The following is a 20,157-nucleotide window of genomic DNA, read 5'->3' on the forward strand; positions in this document are numbered from 1 at the left end:
AGCATTCTTTTTCTCCCTGTTCTTCAAAAGGGTTCCATTTTAAGACAATTAACAGTCCATACATAGAGCAAGGAAGGATGCATTGAAAACAAATGGCTGAAATATACGATTCTGGAAGCAGAGGGGAGCTCTGCATTTCATCTGGGGCACCCATCCTGTAAGAATAGGTGGGAAGGGCTGTATACAAGGCAGAGCACAGAGCCTTGGGCCAATAAATATACTTCTCTGGTGCCTGGAGTTGGGGACTGGCCAGGGGATCCTTAGCAGTGGCTGCTGAGGCCCAGAGGGAACAAACATTGGGGGACCTGGGAGCTAAGCAGATGGCAGACCCAGCAGGGGCTGCCCTCTTACTGGCCATGAAGGGAGAGCAGTGAAGCCAGGCCCAAACACACTTGGGCCTTCTCAGCCAGCAGCTGGTAGAAGGGCTTAGGGGTCTCCCCATCCTCGTCCTCACTGCTGGAGCTCTCCTGCTTCACAATGCGGTTGTGTTGGCGGCTGAACCTGCGTGCCTTGGTGCTGGGGACAGATGGAGGTTCCTCACTCTCGGCCCCTAGGTTCCCCCACTAGATCTCTGCCACTGACCAAACCTGGGCTTCAAGGAGCCAGAACTCTCTGATTCCATGGGGCCTCCCATCTCTCTTTGGGGCTCCTGGTTCGGATATCTAAATTGAACCCTGCTGGATGCTCTTCACAGACATGAGAGTTGAAGTTGGTGGAGGGACAGAGTTGAGGAAGGATGACTAATAGGAGAGAAGAGGCCAAGTGACGGGAAATAACTGAGGTGCTCTATGTGGCAAAGCAGAAATGGAGGCAGCAGGTCCAAGACCCAGCAAAGGTGACACTCTACCTGTCACCTCCCAAGTCATAAAACTTGTGACCCAGGAGCCAGGGAGATACTCAGTGAATAAGCAGTTGCTCTGAGTCACCAGTATCCACATAAGGAGCTGCGCCTGGCTGTGTGTGCCTGTGTCAAAGCCCCAGGAACAGAGGCAGGCATATCCCACAAGCTTGCTGTCCAGCATCCTGGCTGTAAAGGCCAGTTCCCCATTTGGTGGGAGGCCTTGCCTCAAGGCAACAAGGCAAAAGCAAGAGAAAGATACCTGATGTTCTGTTCTGGCCTCTGCATGCATGTGCATGTGTGCACATACCACACACACGTGTGCATGCACCATACATAATACAAAGAAAAGAAATATGTGTTTCACATGTCCTCAGCCCAGCAAAGCCCCAACCTGTTAGTAAAGCCACGAGGCTCTGAGTGAGGGATGAGAGTCACAGGTCGGGCCCATGGTTCCCCCCACCCTCTGGAAGGTACTTCTCACCAGTATGGTCTCCTTTCCTCAAGGGTCATTCTTCGCCACAGCTGAGCCAGCTCCTTGGTGGCAGCTGTGGATGCAGTCCCAGGACAGGCTCTGGGCAGGAAGGCAGAGGTTACAATGATCACACCATGGTCCTTGGCCAACTTTCCTCTCCCACCAGCTTCCCAGTGCCCCATTACACCCTCTAGAGCAAGATGCAAGGAGACACAGTGTCCCCCAAAGTATAAATGACCTGTAGCCCCCACTTCACAGGCTCCCCCACCCTAAACCCGTCCTCCCTGCGAAGCTCAGCCAACAGTGACAGGTCCAGGGCTGGCCCCTATGTCAACCCCAAGGGCATTTAGAGATGAGACTTCCAGGACATCTGGCAGGACTGAGCCTGCACCTCCTGAGGACAACCTGCCGCCACTGCAGCCCCATATGCTGGAGAGGACAGCTCAGGAGAAAGGGACAGGACTGCTTCAGCCCAGAACCACCCCCTCCTGGAGGCAGTTTTCTTGATGGTGACAGAAGCCAATTAATTTCCTTTTCTCTGATGTCTCAAGTTTGAGATTGGGTCTGCTGCACAGGGTGGGAAGGTACAGCAGTGGGGCCTCATGGTCTGGGGGGTGCACATGGGGACGGTAACCTTTTTATACCTGTAAAAACCCAGGTGCCCTCACCCACCGGATGTACTGCTTCCGGTTCATCCTGCAGAACATGATGAAGCCGTTAACACACTTTTTCTTCACCTGGCCAGGGCAGGCTTTTCTGCTGTCCTTGGGCTTCACAGGGCCCTGGCTTGCCTGGACCTTCTTGGTTTTCTTGCCAGCTACCAGCAGGCCAGAAGACTGTTGGGTAGGAGTCCATGTGTAGTCTCTGTCCTCATCACTGGGGGTCTGCAAGCCCTCACGGTTGGCCTGCTGCAGGACAAAAGACTGAGCAAGGGAGAAGACCCTCATCCTCCCTGGGTAGATGGCCACCCCACTCACCTCCTGTCCCCACAGGGACTCAGTGTCTGTGGACTCTGAACTGGAGCTGCAGCTGGACTGCACCTTGACGTTCTCACTCAGCGATAGGTAGCAGTGGTCCAGTGAGACTGAGGACTCGAGGTTAGGACGGCCTGTGGGGCCCTCAGAGGGCGTGTCCTGGACCAGATGAGGAAGACACTCACTGACTACAGGATATGCAGGGCATCAGAAACAGCACGGGTTAGACACCTTGCCTGTCTCCACACCCCTGGAAACTCAGGAACCTTGACGCAAAGGTCGCAAGCAGGTGAGGAAATGGACTAGAGCAGGGACACGGCGTGTCTCAGGCGGAGGACACAGGTGCCCTCCCCGCCAAGCGGCCTCAGCACCAGTTCTGCTGGTGAGTTCCCCTGCCTCCTACTCCCTCCTGTGGCTGGGCTGGAGGCAAAGACAAAACCTGATGCCACAATGGAGTCTTTCTTCATAAGTCCAGGTACCACGTGATGTGACCACCCACTGGAGTACACTCCATGCTCGGGGAATTGAGACTGATTTGGCCAGATAAATTGGTACACTCCTGTAATCCAAGCTCTCTGAAGGCTGCGGCAGGAAGATTGAATCTGAGGCGTGTCAAACACAGGGTCACCTTAAACATGCACACACTAAGCACTGCGGCCCTCCATGAGTAGTAAAGCACTGAAGGTAAAAGAAGTGCCTGTCCCCACCCTGCTTGGGGGTAGCTATGGTCTTAGGCAGGCAGGCCTTTCCCAGGCCCTCTTGGGCAGTAGTAAGCTCAAAGGCGGGTCTCGCTGAGGACAGACCTGGTAACTGGGAAGGATGGAGATGTGGGATGCTCAGTGAGGGAGTCAAGCCAGGAAGCTAGAGCTTACCTTCTCTTGGGGACCCTCCAGTTCACAGGCAGCAGCTGAAGACTCCAAGAGACCTGTGAGCAGAGCACTGGCAGGACTAGGCACCTTTCTCACAGCAGCCCTGGCTAGCCTAGGTCCCTCCCCTGGTTTTCTCCCCTTTGGGATTTCCTAGCCCATGTCCCAGTCTCACTCACAGGCCAACTCTGAGTGTGGTAACTTTTTGGAGCCTCCCCTCCACTACATGGCCTAGTGGCTCCCATGTTGGGAGGAACTATGGGCCCCTCAAGACCCTCTGGACATCCACTGGGCCCAGCTAAGGCCCAGTACATGTCCCCATGTCTTATGAATGAATAAAGCTTCCACTCTGGCAGCCCACCTTCAGTCAGAAAGTAGGTTCCATCCTCCAGGACATGATCCGGCAGGATTTTGCTTGGGGAGCTGAAGAGGGAAGAGCTGAGTCCTAAGATCTCACTCAGGTAGTTCGTCACATGCCAGGTATTGATCTGGGAAGACCCCGAGGCCAGTGGGCTCCCTGAAAAGATCATGGTACTTAGGACTGTGGTCAACCGCCAGTGCAGCAGCAGTCTTTGAAGGGATAGTGTCAGACATTGGGAAAGGAGACTGCCATTCAGAGTCGTGGTGGTATAGGAAATTAAGAGGCACATTGCCTGGCAATACATCATCAAAAAAGGAAAAGTCATCGTTACAGTGTGCCAGAGCCAGCGGACTGACTGCAGTGAGCCATAGCTCTGTGTTTAAAAGGCTCTATAGTGGCTGGCTTATGAAAATAGGGATTGATTAGCAATGTCTGGCACAGCAACCAGGAGCAGAGTGATGACAGATGGTATGTTTGCCATCCCTGTGCTTAGCAGACCCCCAACCTTCTCCCTGCTTTTCTCTGCCATAGGAACCCTCTGGAGAGGAAGGTTTAGGAGGCTCAGAGCCTACAAGAAGAGGAGTTGTAATCACCGTTCGGGCTGTCCTCTGAGGTCCACGCAGGAAGCCAGGGGTCAGTGTCTGGGGCTTCTTTGTCTGCCTCACTGGAAGTGCAAAAGAATAACTTCTGCCTGTGAGAGTTGGAATCAGGAAGACCCAGAGCCCTGGGCTGAACTCAGCTGTGACCTGTAGAGCTCACATGGCCAACTCTATGCAATCCCAACTCTAGGCAATCCCAGGGAAATTAATCAGCTGGGGCTTCTACCCTCAGGGTGCTTCAAAGTCTTGTGAGGAAAAATGGGATGCTGACAACCCATTTGGGGACGCCATGGCGGGAGGGTTCCAGGGAAGACCAGAGTGCACACAGGGAGGAGAGGGTGGTTTCCCTGGTAAATCAGAGAGGCAGATGCTCCAAGTAGAGGGACCAGCACAGCAAGCTCAGAGCAGGTAGTGTGGGAACTGGAGAACGTTTGTGCTGTTCAGTGGAAGTAAAGGCAAGAGGGCTGACATGGTGAGACAGGTCACATTCTCCAATGCCAAGGAAGAGGTTTGGACTCTACCTTGGGGCAGACCCACTGATATAGTCAAGGTCTGTAGTAGAGAAGCACTCAATGGATGAGAACAGGTTGGGAGAGGGAGAGAGGCAAGGAAGATCAGCGGGTGACAATCCAGACCTTCATGGGAGCCGGCATCAGCCAGCACGCAGCTGGGCCCAGGGTGCCATTCAGGGAGCTCTGGCAGAGAATGCAAAGTCATTTATCACACTCCACAGATACCTCAGCCCCAGCCACTGACACCCTGGGGTTTCATTACCTGAGACAGGGCTGTGTCCTGGTGAGGAAATAGGACCTCTGAACCCTGCTCTGTGCCTTGATGTCAGTGTCAGGCTCACCATCCTGGGTCCCTGCACCATGATCACCTAGGAATCAGAATAAGATGATTATGACTGTATATGGGCCAGATTCCAGGGCCCCAAGACAGGGGGAAGGAGAGGGACCAGACTCTGCCACCAGCCTTCCTCCTCCCATACCCAAACCAGAACCTTAGTCTGTGGTACCCAAGTCACCAAAACACTGACTCACACCTCTGTCAGAAGCTGCACTGAAGATCAAATCCCTAACATGGAATCACAATGCCATGACAACAGTGATGGCACACAAGTGTGGCTGGCCCTGCCCTATCCCTGTAAGTCTTTGTACTGAAGTACAATGCATTAGACCAATGGGTTAGCCCAGTCACTGCTATCCATGTGAATGGCATGTCTAGCCCAAGGCATATAGCTAGCAGGAGATGATGCCTCCTCTGGGACCAGGGCATTCTAGCATCCAGCAAGTCTGGGTGGCCCGGGAAATGTGGGGAATTCTGTCACTGGACTGAGAATTTGGTCACTACTGTGTCACAAGCACCAACAAGTTATGGCCTGACCTAGAGGAGGTACATTAACAATAGGGGAGGCTGATGGAGAATTGGGCACTCTGCGGCCTCAGGGCTAGTGCCAGGCCAAGGCTTGCATTCCTGTCTGCTTTTCTGTCCTTTTAAAGTATTTCCACCCCTTCTCTTCTCTGGTACAGTGACAGGGCCAAGGGACTGTCTGGCTTCTTCAGAGAAGCCCAGTAGGCATATGCTCCTCCATCACCAGATTTGAGACGTGAAGCTTACACACAAGGGTGCCCCTGATCTTGTCCCTCCCTTACAGAGCCCTACACAAGAAAGGAGAGCTGTGGGTGAAAGCCCCTTGGTAAGAGAGGCAGTGTCATCCCATTCAGTGATGTATGCCTTGTTGCTAGGACTGTCCAAGGCAAAATCTGTGAAAGAGCTCACAAATACACACATACATGTACACACACAGGGGGGGTGGGAGAAGGAGCGCATGCAAATAAAACAGTAAGTTCCCACTGAGGAAAGGCACCAACTTGTGATGTCATGGTCAACAATGTTCTGAGCCATGTCCAGGAACACCAGCTGGGCCCCTCCTCCATCACCTTCCAGCAGGGACGGTGCAGTTGTAGGGTGGGTGCCAGGGCTGAGATCTCTTGGGTAAGTGGCACCTTCCCCGTTTTCTTCCTTCTGACCTGGGTGTGCAGTGACCAGATTTTCAGACTGGTCCAGAGCCAGAGAGTGGCGAGGCTTCTGGGGCCAGGTTGGGCGCTCTGAGAGAACAGAGACAGAGTCAGGGGCCTTGGTGGGGTCACTGGGATCCTTAGAAATTGGCTCAGGGAAGGAACTCTTCTGCTCTGGGCTGTCACATTCCAGAGCATTGCCTGGCCTGGCCACTCACCAGCACCCCAGGTATGCCCAGCTCCTCAAGCAGAGCTCACTGAGCCAACTTGGTCTGCATAACTCTGAGCTCTAACAGTATGATGCACAGTTGGTGTAACATTCCACACCAGGCCAATGATGCTAGCTTTCTATGTATATGGTACACACTTAGGAAGTTTCTAAGCACCTAAAGTAATTCCAATGTGCAGCCATGACTAGAAACTAGTGATCAGAGTCCCATTTCACAGGCTTTGACATTGAGGTCCTTTAAGGGAATTGAGGGTGTGGTGAGGCTGGGCTAGAGCCAGGACGCTTGGCCACTACACTTGGACCTTCATCCCGCCTCCCCTGTGCCCTACCTCAAGGACAATAAATGGTGACAGCAGCATCCTCCTTGGGCCTTGACAGTGCTTCTGCTATTAAGCACTGCTTGGCAGTGTCTGCTCAGGCTTTTCTATAACCTTGAAAGGGCCTGGACTGGTGCCTGTCCCAATGAGGAAGAAATGAAGGCCCAGAGGAGAGCATGCCACCCTAGGCCTCAGCACCCCACTGGAAGGTCTAGGAGTGGCCTCAGGCATAGCCTGACAGGGCCTCACCCAGTGTGTCCCTACAGGACATCAGCCCCCTGTCCTGCCTCCAGAGACCACATGTACCTGACACTCGGGTGAACTTCTTCTTTTGAGGTCTCGAGCAGGTTCCCCAAAGGTGTGACTTCTGAGAGCTGGAGGGGGTGGAGCTTCTCTGCCGGGTTGGGCCAGCAGATGGGTTCCGACCCAGCCCTGGGAGTGGAGAAGGGGGCACATCAGAGCCCATTCTATCCTGCACATCCTTCTCCTCCCAGACAAGGCTTTCCAACCCTGGAAAGTGGGAAGGTTTTCAGGAAGACTTTACAAACAAAAAAAACTGAGGTCTATGGTGGCATAGCCAAGAGGTCATAGGACAGGGCAGGAAGGCATAGGAACATAAGTGTGTCATCCCAGCACATATGAAGCTGAGGCAGAAGGGTTATTGCAAGTTTGAGGCCAGTCTGGGCTATATAACAAGACTCTGTCTCAAAAACAAATAAACAAAACATCATCAACCTCCCCCCAAAAAAGGAAAGAAAGAAAGAAAGAAAAGAAAAACAAAAGCAAATTAATCCGAGCAGGATGTTCTCTGGTTCAATCTTATACTTCTCATCTCTACCCCTCCGCTCTGCCCTACAGACCTCATCCCCTTGCTCTAGCCTCTGTGTCCCTAGCTTCTTCTTCCTGCCTGAATGTTTCACACCAGCCACTGTATGGTGCTGGAGAGCTGTGTGCTGTAGTCACCACGTTGCTTCTTTGTATTAACACATTTGATTCCCATCACACACACAGGAGGGAAGTGCTGATTGGTTCCCAATTTATAGAGTGCAGGACTGAATCCCAGAGAGGCTATGATCACAGTAGTCTAAATCAGGATTTGGCTGGGAAAAGGGCATGCATCAACCCACTCAGTGCCGTATCTCCTCCAGTCACATCTGCTGCCTGTCCCTAAACATTCTACGTTTCCTCACACCCACATGCTCTTGGTCAGAGTGGTTCTGCAGCTTGGCAGGGTTCCCTTGTATTGTCCTTGAAGGCCAAGCTATTAGGCTTCCTCCTCCAAACTCCAAAACACAGTGTTCATGTTTTGCTTTGTTTCTTTAAGACTGGGTCTTGCTCTGTAGGTTAGTTAGGCTGGGCTGGAACTCACTGTGTAGCCTAGGCTGGCTGCTGGCTGCTGGAGTAACAGGTGTGAGCCATCACATCTGGCTCTCCTATAGCACCGTGCTTACCTCTCTGATATAGTCACCTTCCCAGAACAGGGAAGGTGGCCAATTGGTTTCCCTGATGGCCAGGAAAACGTGTGGTGTAGAGGCATTGGAGGTGGAACTGCTTACCCACAAATCCACCTCTGTTACTGTTGTTGTGGAGCTTGAGCAAAGCCTTGGCCACATCAATGCTTCTCTGGAGGTACTGGATGTAGTGCAGGACACGTAGCAGGATCTCCTTCTGCACAGAGACAGGGTGGAGAGTGGGGCACACTGCTCACCTGTTCTCTTGGCTCCACAAGAGGCAAAGGTAGCAGGATTATGAGTTGGAAGCCAGCCTAGGATACATTCTGTAAGACCCTGACTTGTATAAGGGTCAGGGCCCAAGACATTTGAGACTCCCGGGTAACAGAGACAGGAAGTGCCTCACACCTTACCCTCCACACAATACCACACAGGAAGAAGAGGCTGGGGGCATAGAGGCTAGAGGCAGAGCTTCACCTACTCTGCTGTATAGGCCCCAGCCTTTCCTAGAGAGCCAGCTGAAGACTGAGGCTGAACACTAATCAGGTTTGGAAAACTAAGGAGCAGAGCTGGAAGCTGACCAGGGCAGTCTGCCTCTTGGTTCCAGCCATTAGCATATACTGCTCAGCTTCTGGCACCAGGTCCTTTGCTTATATTTACTTCCCTGCCTGGCCCTCCTTTTCTCCCCATCAGGCCCCCTCACCTGTCTGCTCCTCCTCTGAACTTCAGCCTGGTCCCTTCTCTTCTGACCATCTGGCCCAGTCTGGGTCAGCTTCCCACCTCCCAGCACCCTGTAACAGCCTGGACTTCTTTCGACCTCCACTTCAGCCACACTGCTTTCTGTTATCTGTTGCTATGTTCTTCTCTCCCTTTGACCTTGAGCTAGCTGAGGCAAGACCTTAGCTAACTTATTTCCATATTCCAAAGGCAGAGAGTGCTGAGGTGGCTCAGGCAGAAGCTTTTAAAGAAGGAGATTTCTCACAGCACCCATCAGGGTGATTCTGGCCAGTGGGCACTGCCACTAAATACCTCCTGAGCTGCTACAGGAAACACAAAACTAAAAAACAATACAAAAATCATTCCAAATTATCAGCCAGACATGCTAGAACACGCCTGTAATCCCAGTGCTCAGGAAGCTGAGACAGGAGGACTGCAAATTCCAGGACAATACAGATTACATAGCAAGACCCCATAGAAAGAGACAAGAAAAAGACCATCTCCCGCCACCCTTCGAGGCCAGCCTGGTCTACAGAGTGAGATCCAGGAAAGGTGCAAAGCTACACAGAGGGACCCTGTCTCGAAAAACCAAAAAACAAAAAACTCCCCAAACACTTGTTGAACACTGAGTGACTGAATAACTGGGGCACTTTAGAATGATGTATTCTCACTCATTCTCATCCTCTCTCCCTGCCCCCCCACTTGTCTCTCTCTCCTTCCTTCCCCCACCCCTGGGTATTTCTGGACAATCTGTTCCTTCAAGAATTTCTTCCTTTAAAACAAACAAACAAACAAACAAACAAACAAAAAAAAAAAACCAAACTTTGGTTGTTGTGTTGTTCTGTTTTGCTTTTAAACAGGGTCTCACTATGTAACTCTGGCTGTCTCTGTAGACCAGGTTAGCCTTGAACTCACAGTGATCCACCTGCCTCTATCTTTGAATACTGGGATTAAAGGTGCACACCACTATGCCCAGCCTTCTTCATGAATTTCTTAAACCAAAGAGTGAGCATGTTCAGGGGCTGGAGAGCTGGTTCAGCAGTTAAGAGCATTTGCTGCCCTTGCAGAGGACCTGGGTTTGGTTCCCAGCACTGACATGGGGGCTCACATAACTCTTATTCCAGGTGATCTAACACCCTCTTCTGACCTTCACATGCAGTAAGATGGACTGACCCCAGAGCCTGCACACTGACTGGAAAGCAGAGTGTATGTGGGCCAGGGGGCCAGGAGGGAACCCAAAGAGTGTGGAGGGGCGAGGGGTCCAGAGCACAGGAGAGGGTATGTGGTAGAGAAGTCAGCTGAATGGGCTGGTGAGGGTAACCAACAACTCAGAGGGTCAAAGTACTTGCTGCACAGGCCTGAGAACCTGAGCTCCATCCCCAGACCCCACCGTAGAGGGGAGAACTGACCTGAAATTTGTCCTCTGACCTCTATAAATGTGCCAAGACATGTGTGCCCCCCTTCTCTCATACACACAGTAAGAATTTTTTTTAACATAAAGAAGTAGGCCAGGAGTGGTGGCGCACGCCTTTAATCCCAGCACTCAGGAGGCAGAGGCAAGTTTGTGGCCAGCCTGTCTACAGAGCAAGTTCTAGGTCAGCCAAGGCTACACAGAAAAACCCCATCTTCAAACACCAAAAAACAAAAAAACAAACAAACAAAATAGAGGTAGAAGGAACCCAGGCCTGATGATACAGGCCCATATTCCTAGCCACTCAGAGGGTAGAGGCATGGGATTCCAAGTTTAGGCCAGCCAAGACTACAGAGTGAGTTCAAGGTCAGCCTGGCAGCTTAGTGAGACCTTGTCTCAGGAATAAGTATAGTTCAGTGAAGAGTATTTATCTAGTATGCACAAGGCCCTGGGTTCAATGTTTGGTACCACAAATACATTAATTATTTAAATAGAGGGTTGGGGTATGGCTTGGTAGCAGAATCTTTGCAAAGCATGTATGAAGCCTCCTATTACCTAAAAAAAGAGGTGAGGAGCTAGATCAAGAGAGTTAAGTCCTGGTTGGGGATTGAGCTCAGTGGTAGAGCACTTGCGTAGCAAACGCAAGGCCCTGGGTTCAATCCTCAGCTCAAAAAAAAAAAAGGGGGGGGGGTAAGTCATCAGATAAGAGCTCTAGCTCATCCTCTGGAGGACCCAGGTTCTATTCCAAGCACCCAGGGTTGTCTCACAACCACCTCAGGGTATCTAACCCCCTCTTCTGTTAGTCACACATGTAGGGAAAACACCCATACACATAAAAATTTTTTTTAAATTAATTTAAAGATTAAGAAAAGTAGAGATGGGCTGGAGAGATGGCTCAGAGGTTAAGAGCACTGCTTGCTCTTCCAGAGGTCCTGAGTTCAATTCCCAGCAACCACATGGTGGCTCACAACCATCAGTAATGAGATCTGGTGCCCTCTTCTGGCCTGCAGGAATATGTGCAGACAGGACACTGTATACATAATAAATAAATCTTTTAAAAAAAAAAAAAAAAAAGCAGTTACTATCCTTTAAAAAAAAAAAAAAAAGAAAAGAAAAAAAAGTAGACAGCATTAGAGAAAATTCCTAAGGAGGTGGACATTTCGTCAGTTATAAAATGCTAGACTCATTCCTTGAGGGCAAGAACTGTGTCCGTCTCTTCCCTGGCTTCCCAGAAACCTGTGACAGTACCTATAACACCAAATATGCAAATGCTTGAGGACATAGAAAAATTCCCCGGTAGTCGCATCCCAGACCCAAAGGTGGCCACATCCTAGTCCTTTGCCTGTGATTAGGTTGCCTTATAGGGCAAGGGGAATTTACAGATGTCACTGAGTTAAGAATCTGGAGATGGAGAGATTACTTGAGATTACCCATATGAGTCCAGTACAGTCATGAGGATCTTTGTAAGAGGGAGGCAGGAGGGTCAAAGGTGGAGAAATCATATGAGAACAGAGGACCCTGAAGAGACTTTGTTGATTGCTTGCAAGGAGTGTGAGGCCTTTGCAAGTTGCCAAAGGAAAAGATAATGCATTCCCCCAAGTCTCTCTCTCTGAACTCAGGGCCTGTGTGTCCAAGGCTCTACCACTGAACTACCATCTCCAGTCCTCTGTTTAAATTGTAATTTGAAATAAAGTCTCAGTAAGCTGGGGCTGGAGAGATGGCTCAGAGGTTAAGAGCACTGACTGCTCTTCTGAGTTCAATTCCCAGCACCCACACGGTGGCTCACAACCATCTGTAATGAGATCTGGTGCCCTCTTCTGGCCTGCAGGCATACATGCTGTATACATAATAAATAAATAAATCTTTAAAAAAAAAAAAAGTCTCAGTAAGCTACCCATCTACCCATGCTGTTGTGAACTCACTATGTAGTCCAGACAGAGCTTGAACTTGCAGTTTTCCTGCCTCAGCCTCCCAGGAGCTAGAATAAAAGGCATGTACAACTAGGCCATACTTTTTGTCTTCCTTCTGCACCTCACCTCCACCCCCAAAGATATTTCATCTAGAACCTTGCATTTGACAGGCAAGAGCTCTGCTGCTAAACTACAGGCCAGGACATTATTTTTGTTTTGCAATATTGCTTAGGAACAGAAGTTATCATCCCCCCCCCCTTTTTTTGTTTTTGTTTTTGTTTTTCAAAACAGGGTTTCTCTGTGTAGTTTTGCGCCTTTCCTGGAACTCACTTCGGAGACCAGGCTGGCCTTGAACTCACAGAGATCCGCCTGCCTCTGCCTCCCAAGTGCTGGGATTAAAGGCTTGAACCACCACTGCCCAACCTGTTTTTGTTTTTTGTCTGTTTTTCAAGACAGGTTCTCTGTCTAGATGTCACTTTGTAGCCCAAGTTGGCCTTAACTCTGCCTCCTGAGTGCTGGGATTAAAAGCATGGGCCACCAGGCCTGGCTTACTCTTTCCTTCTTTTAACAACTGAAAACCTGCAGCTGAGAAAGAATGAGGAGTCTCAGGCAGCAGCTGTGAGGCTGGAGGGCTCCTGCTCTGCTGTGTGACCTCTGCCTCTACTTTTCCACTCCAGTTCCCTTTGCCTCTTCCTCTGTGTGAATGTGCATGTTCATGTGGGTGCTGGTGTGCACATACATGTGGAGGTCGGATGTCATTCCACTGTCGTTCCTCAGGGGCTGTCTGCTGTGGGTTTTTTTCTTTTTCTTTCTTTTCTTCTTTTGGAAACAGGATTTCTCAATGTGACTTGAGCTCAATGGCCGATTAGGCTAGGTTGGCTGACCAATACAAGCATGCACCAAGACACCTCATTATACGAGGTTTTCTGTGGGTTCTGGGACTGGAGCTCAGGTTCTCATGCTTGAGTAACAAGTGCTGACTGAGCTGTCTCCAGCCCCTGCTCTATCCACCCCACCTCTTATCCTGAAAGACTTCCATGGGTCTAAGCTGGTGGTGGCACAGCACTTGTTGACCTTGGGTGAGGAACTGGCTTCTAAAGAATCCCTGGTGAGATCATGAACTCCCAGAAATTCCTGCTCAGAGCAAGACCACCCGTGTTTCAAGTCCATCACTGATAGGCCCCCACTTCCTGCTCTGACACCCTTCCTTCCACCTGCCTCCTCTCTTTCAGCCCCCACACCTTGGTGTGCTTCTTGTTTCTGGTGTTCATGGTCACAGGGATCAGCAAGGCCAGCTCTCGAAGTTTGTTTGTGTGGTTCTTCTTATCCTTCCTGTTTGGGGATGAAAGCCAATTTTGGTTACAACATCTAAAATTAAACGTAGCTTTTGGGGACAAAATGATGTGACCATACTGCCTCAGCCTCCCAAGTGCTAAGATTACAGGCATGAGTCACCACATCTAGCTTTAAGGGTTTCCCACCTGCCCCCAAACCTTCGGTCTCATGTGAAGGCTGTCCTCTACCCCCATTCTAGGACACCCAAGACAGAATCTCAGACATGATCAAAATGTATCATTTTCCTTTATCCCTTAGACCAATAGGTCCCCCAATCTTACCCATCCCCCCACTCTGATTTTGTTAAATCCATAATCTTTGAATGGCCATCTTCACACCCTCACAAGACTCCTAGCCTCCCATCTGGCCTCCTCCATCTATAGTTTCTGAGGCAGCAGGAGCTTTTCTGAAACACAAATCTGACTTTGTCATCCCCTTGTTTCACACCCTCAAGGTCATGCCATTGCTAAGGAGCATTTCGAGGTTTTTGTTGTTGTTGCTGTTTTGAGATAAGGTCTTGGTATGTAGCCCAGGAGGGACTCAAACTCAGCAGGCCCCTGCTTTAGTCTCCCAAATATTGGGATTAGAAGTGTGCACTACAAGCTGCTGTGGCTCACAGTACCCTTCCTTTTCTGGCCCCACTGGCCACTCTGGTTTTTCCTTTGACTCTTTCACACTGACTGGTGGGTGAGCTCAATGTCCCTGCAGTCCACCACCGTGTCCCTGGCACAAGCACTGGGCTCTCGTAATCTGAAAACTCAACATGTGCTTGCTAAAGGACTCAATACAGGCATGAAAGGAGTTGACTTGCGGCAACTTCCAGGGCCTAATCCCCAACTGCATAATTCATGAGACACCCAGATAGAGCATGCGCGGCACCACTCCTCCCCTACCGAGGAGAGCCAACTTCCTCTCCCAGGTCACTGCTCACCACCCCACTGCTCCAGGACTCCTTGGGTGCTCTAGCACCTGCAATGTTATCAGTTCCCCGCACACCTTCCTCAGGACCTTCAGTTGCCAGCTCCTGTGCCCTGCTCCCCCCAGGTGGCTGTGCCCTATCCACACCACAACAATCCTTGGGCTGCCTCTGATGGAAGGTACAGGAGAGGTGCTGCTTGGTTGTGAATGCTGTAATAGCAGGCTGCTACAATTTCGTAGGTCCACCGAGCCATCTTCCTGACCTTATTTGTTGGTTTCCTTGCACAGTCTGCACCTGTAATCCCAGCACTTGAGAATGTGCTCAGGAGGACTGTTATAAATTTGAGGCCAACCCAGGATAAAGCTAAACCTTGTCTCAAAAACACTGAAACAAGAGGGTACAATCATTTCTCAGAATGATGGGAGTAAAGGATGATAGATAATGGGGCACATAGATTATTGAATGACTTGCTGATAATTGCTGTTTTTGCTTAACCAACACCCCCGTCCCCCTTCCCTGGTAATAGCATCTCAGTTGTCCTCTGGGCAACTTCTCTACTCTCTGTTCATGTTTCAGAGAGGCTGACCCTATCTTCCCCTTGAAAGGGAGTGTAGAACCAAGGTCCATCTAAGAAGTTACCAGGACTTACTCAGTGAGTCTTGAAAAGAGGCTCTGTGGGGTGATCAAGCAGGCAGGGTATGGACCTGAGCAGCTAGGAGTCATCATGTCCGCCCCTAGGGAGAGTCTGCTTGATAAGAAAGATGGAGCTAAGGAAGCAGAGCCCTAGAAACACCATTCAACCCTTGCCTGGGACCAGTCATGCTGTCCTGGTACCCCTGAATTTTTGTTTAAATGATCCAGCAAATGCCCTTTTATGCCTAAGCTAGTTTTAGCTAGGTTTCTACCACTGCAACCAAGAGTCTTTATTATTATAAAGATCCCTCATCTAGAAAGGGGGAAACAAGAGCCTAAACTGTGGATGACTAAGATTCCAGGAAGCAATGGCTGCAGGATACACAATTCTTCATTTTCCTCATGGTGCTCCTTCTGAGTATAATGCCTACATAGAGGACCAGAGCAAAGGAGGTGCTTAACTGTGATGTTAATGAATGAGGAGGGTTGAATGAACATCCATTAAGGGGAAGACAGTACAGGGCAAGATGGACTCTTATGTATACAGTGCTCTGTCTGCATGTTTCCCTACAGGCCAGAAGAGGGCGCCAGATCTCATTACAGGTGGTTGTGAGCCACCATGTGGTTGCTGGGAATTGAACTCAGGACCTCTGGAAAACAGTTAGTGCTCTTAATCACTGAGCCATCTCTCCACCACCACCACCTCTTTTTTTTTTGTTGTTGTTGTTGTTGTTTTTTGTTTTTTGAGACAGGGTTCCTCTGTGTAGCTTTGTGTCTTTCCTGGAACTCACTCTGTAGCCCAGGCTGGCCTCGAACTCACAGAGATCCACCTTCCCCTGACTCCCAAGTGCTGGGATTAAAGGCGTGCGCCACTATTGCCTGGCCCAACTGTTTTTAATTTGTCCAAACTGGATGGATGGACAGGGAGTCCAATCCAACCCTCAATCTGCTATATGAATCCCCCTTTTCAGATTCCTACAGCTGAGGATATATATAGTTCAGAGGTAGAGGGTTGCCTATTATGCATGTGGCCCTGAAGGCCATTTCAGTATTCCCTCTCACCCCCAGCACCCAAAAGATTCCTAACATTGGTAAATGTTTGATGGGTGGATGTATAAATGTGTGAATAAAAGAATGGAAGAAAGAGCATTTAAGAACCTCAGAATTAGAGGGGCTGGAGAGATGGCTCAGCAATTAAGAACACTTGGGCTCTTAGAGAGGATCCAGGTTGCAACCCCAGCACCCACAAAATGGCTCACAACTCTTTGTAATGCCAGTTCTAGGGAGATCTGGTGCCCTCTCCTGGCCTACACAGGCACTGCATGCACAAGACAAAACACACAAAATTTTAAAAAAAGAAAGAAAAGAGTGTCAGAATGGGAGCTGTGGATGTAGTATGGTGATTTTTAAAAGTTCCTTATCACCTCACACCATAAGGTCCTGGGTTCACACCCAGCACTGGAAAAACAAACAAACAAACAAACAAACAAACAGAAAAAAACAAGAATATCAAAGCCTGAAATCCCCTCAGAACCCTCTCTGGGAAATGACAGGGATATTTCCTCTGCTTCTTTGTCAGATGGTTGTAACGATTAGTAGATACAAAGGACCAAACAATCTGGAAACAGTAAGTGTTTAGTAACATTGTGTTGTTATTCTATTCTGTCAGAGTGGCTGAGACTGTACTGGAGAGGGGGGAAGCATTACCTGTCAGTAGGACTCAAAGAACTAGCTCTGAGCTCATCAGGGAAACACAAGTATCTGCCGGAACCCAACATCTGCAGAGGGAAACAAATTATTAGTGACCTTTAGGACTCCAGAATGAATGGGACAAATAATGTACACCCTTCCCCACCTCCATGGTGCATCTTTAAAGCACCCAGAGATCCTAAAATAGGACATAACTATGGGCACAGGAATCTAAATTAAAACCCTAAACTAAATAGAGGATCACAAATTCCAAATGGTAAACTTAAGCTCCTAAAATTTGGATCTAAAACTAAAACCAGCAAATTCCCAGCTATTGATCTCAGAATTTAGACATCAATAATGGGATGCCAAAGGCTGAAATACAAACTGTCTAGCCTGAAAACTGTGACTTGAGACCTCTAGAAAGGGGTGGGTGGGGGTTGAGATGGGATCTCTCTGTGTAGCTCTCTGGCTGTCCTAGAATTCACTATGTAGAACAGGCTGCACTTGAACTCACAGAGATTCACCTGGCTCTACCTCTCCCAGCTAGATGGTGATATTAATAGATGGAAACTGACTTTAAAATCTCAAAGTGAAAGCTGGATAAATGGCTTATGGTTAAGAGCACTGACTGCTTTTCCAGGGGACTTGGATTTGAGTCCTAATACCCATATGGTGGTTCACAACTGTCTCTAACTCAAGTTCTAGGGGATCTGACATCTTCTTCTGACTTACTCCAGCAACTCTATGTATGTGGTACACATACATATATGCAGGCATAACACTCACACACAAAAAAACAATTAAAAAAATTAATCTCAAAGTGAGCCAGGCTTGGAGGTCCATGCCTTTAATCTCAGGATTATAGAAGCAGAGGCAGCCAGATTTCTCTGAGTTCCAGGCCAGTCATAGTGAGACCCTCTCTCAAAGAACAACAAACAAACCGACAAAAAAGAGACCACCAATCAATCAATCAATCAATTAATCAATCCCAAAGTGAGTGCCAAATCCCCCAAAGGTGCTTCTGAATCTACAAAACCCTGAAAATCTAATACTGAGATCCTGGATGTGCAAAATGTTGACTATTGACCCTCAAATAAGACCTTAATCCTAATATCAAGATCACAAACCACAAAAGCCTAAATTCTATAGGAAGACTATCCAGGGTCCTCCAAAACAAACCTCAACCCCTCCCCAAAAAATGTATCTCATGTCCTACAATAAATATTTGCAGACTCCAAAACTGTCCCTTCAGATCCTCAAACTGTGATCTTCTTAGAAAACCTAGATCTCACGAGAGCATCCACTGGGACTTAGAACCAGAAATTGACGCCCAAACTCAATGGGTAGGGGGACAACTTCAAGGCCTTAAAGTCAGTTCTCAGAGACCCAAACTGTGCCCCACCCCAGGTCCTGCTCTCGTGCCTCAATAGTCTCCGCTGTCACTGCAGAGCCCCGACCCTGTCAGACTAGATCTCTGACCTTCCAAATCTTAGCTCTGGAACCCCAAAGAAAGATTTCCAGATCTCCTTCGGACTCCAAAAGCCCAGCCTCCACCAGGAGACCCCACGTGGGCCACGCCACTCAGGAAGAAGAACTTTCCAGAAATCACCCTGTCGGCCACGCCACTCAGGAAGAAGAACTTTCCAGAAATCACCCTGTCGGCCATGCCACTCAGGAAGAACTTTCCAGAAATCACCCTGTCGGCCACGCCACTCAGGAAGAACTTTCCAGAAATCATTGTCGGCCATGCCACTCAGGAAGAACTTTCCAGAAATCACCCTGTCGGCCACGCCACTCAGGAAGAACTTTCCAGAAATCCAGCTTTGGCCTGTTCCCCCACCCCAGGCCTAGCCTCACACCTGCCTCTAGCTCTGCGCGCAGAACGAGGCCGCAGCCGCGAGGTGCGACTTTGGGACCCCAGGCTCCCGGCTGCCCCTGGCCAGCTAGCCCCGCCCCGGCACCCCGCCCCGGCATCCCCGGTATCCCCGCCCCAGCACCCCGCCCCGGTATCCCCGGCATCCCGCCCCGGCATCCCCGGCATCCCCGGCATCCCCGGCATCCCCGGCATCCCCGCCCCAGCACCCCGCCCCGGTATCCCCGGCATCCCCGGCATCCCCGGCATCCCCGCCCCAGCACCCCGCCCCGGCATCCCCGGTATCCCCGCCCCTGCAGCCCCCGCCCCGGTATCCCCGGCATCCCGCCCCGGCAGCCCCGGCAGCCCCGCCCCACACCCGGTGGCCACCAGCACCCGCCTCAAGACTTGCAAAATGCCGCTAAGGCTCGACCTCGGGCTCGACGCGGGGCCCGCGCTGGGGCAGCCCGACGGGCGGGCGAGGGCAGCGGCTCGCGCGGGTCCCAGGGATGCGGGCCGCGTGCCGCCCGAGGCGCGGGCCGAGCGAGGAATGGCAGGGCGCGAGGCGGACGCGCGAGGACGTCGCCGGCGGCGCCTGAGGCGAGGCCACGCCCCGCCACGTTCCCGCCACGTGGTGCCGGGCGCGAGCAGAGAAGGCGTCGGGAAGGGGCGGGGCGGCGAGGGGCCCGTGCGCACGCGCACCCACGGCCGGGCTCCGGCCGCAGCTCCGACACGTGCTCCTGTTCCCGCGCTCTCGGAGTGCCGGCCAATCGGCTCTTGCTCCGCTACCCGCCTTTTCCGCAGGCCCCGCCCCCTGCCTTGCCCCGCCCCCTGACCGGTCCCCTTGGAGACGAGCGGGATTTGCCAGTCTCGCGAAGAGTGAGGTGTCAGCGCTCCCCCTGCTGGCCCTCCTGTGTCCCGTCCCACCCGTTCCCTCCAGCGCCTCTCTGGTTAAAGCCCATGGTGTGCCAGGCACCTTGCTCAGGCTGGTAATTTGCCAACTTCCGTGAACTGAGCCTTTGTAGAGATGCCAGTTCCTGCAAATGCAAACAAAGTAACCTTTTCCGGGTCTGTGTGTGGGCCAGGGCTTGCTAGGTAGCCCAGGCTTGCCTAGTACTTGGCGAGCCTTCTGCCCCAGGTGCCAGAAGGCAAGGAGTGCACCACCACGTCAGGCTACAAACTTAAAAAAAAACATTTATGCCGGGCGGTGGTGGTGCACACCTTTAATCCCAGCACGCGGGAGGCAGAGGCAGGAGGATCTCTGTGAGTTCGAGGCCAGCCTGGGCTACAGAGGGAGTTCCAGGAAAGGCACACAGAGAAACCCTGTCTCGAAAAACCAAGAAAAAAATATATTTATTATTGACTGTATACATGGGTGCCTGTCGGGGGAAGCCTGTGCGCACAGGTCTCCCCGGAGGCCAGAGGCATCAGATCCCCTGGAGCTGGAGTTAGAGGCAGTTGTGAACTCCCCAGTGTGGGCGCTGGCAGCAAATTCAGGTTCTCTGCAAGAACGATATGTGCTCTTAACTGCTGAGAAATCTTTCCAGGCTTATTTGT

General features: G+C 50.8%; 1 protein-coding gene across 2 annotated transcripts; it reads right to left on the bottom strand.

Moving 5' to 3' along the window:
- Positions 1–57: 57 nt before the first annotated feature.
- Positions 58–16,834, bottom strand: Meiosin (meiosis initiator). 2 transcript variants are annotated; one of them, XM_036182955.1, is made up of 13 exons: positions 16,764–16,834; positions 13,411–13,501; positions 8,249–8,348; positions 6,987–7,112; positions 5,988–6,224; positions 4,888–4,993; positions 4,108–4,205; positions 3,515–3,670; positions 3,160–3,212; positions 2,291–2,446; positions 1,986–2,221; positions 1,323–1,412; positions 58–516 (listed from the first exon to the last, which is right to left on the bottom strand). In XM_036182955.1, exons 1-13 carry the CDS (start codon positions 16,832–16,834, stop codon positions 348–350), a joined length of 1,689 nt encoding a protein of 562 aa, XP_036038848.1. In that variant the 3' UTR covers positions 58–347. The 2 variants fall into 2 exon arrangements, with proteins under 2 accessions (XP_036038848.1, XP_036038840.1); XM_036182947.1 differs by having other exon boundaries at positions 1,986–2,446; positions 8,237–8,348.
- Positions 16,835–20,157: the final 3,323 nt, after the last annotated feature.

The sequence above is a fragment of the Onychomys torridus genome, chromosome 1 (genome assembly GCF_903995425.1).
Source record: "Onychomys torridus chromosome 1, mOncTor1.1, whole genome shotgun sequence".
Taxonomy (NCBI): Eukaryota; Metazoa; Chordata; class Mammalia; order Rodentia; family Cricetidae; genus Onychomys; species Onychomys torridus.

Coding starts and splice junctions, on each gene's coding strand:
- Meiosin (XM_036182947.1), bottom strand. CDS start 16,834: ATGTTGGGTTCCGGCAGATACTTGTGTTTCCCTGATGAGCTCAGAGCT. Junction 4,206..4,887: donor AGGACACAGCCCTGTCTCAG/GTAATGAAACCC, acceptor CAACTCTCACAG/GCAGAAGTTATTCTTTTGCA. Junction 517..1,322: donor GAGGAAAGGAGACCATACTG/GTGAGAAGTACC, acceptor ATCTGTCCCCAG/CACCAAGGCACGCAGGTTCA.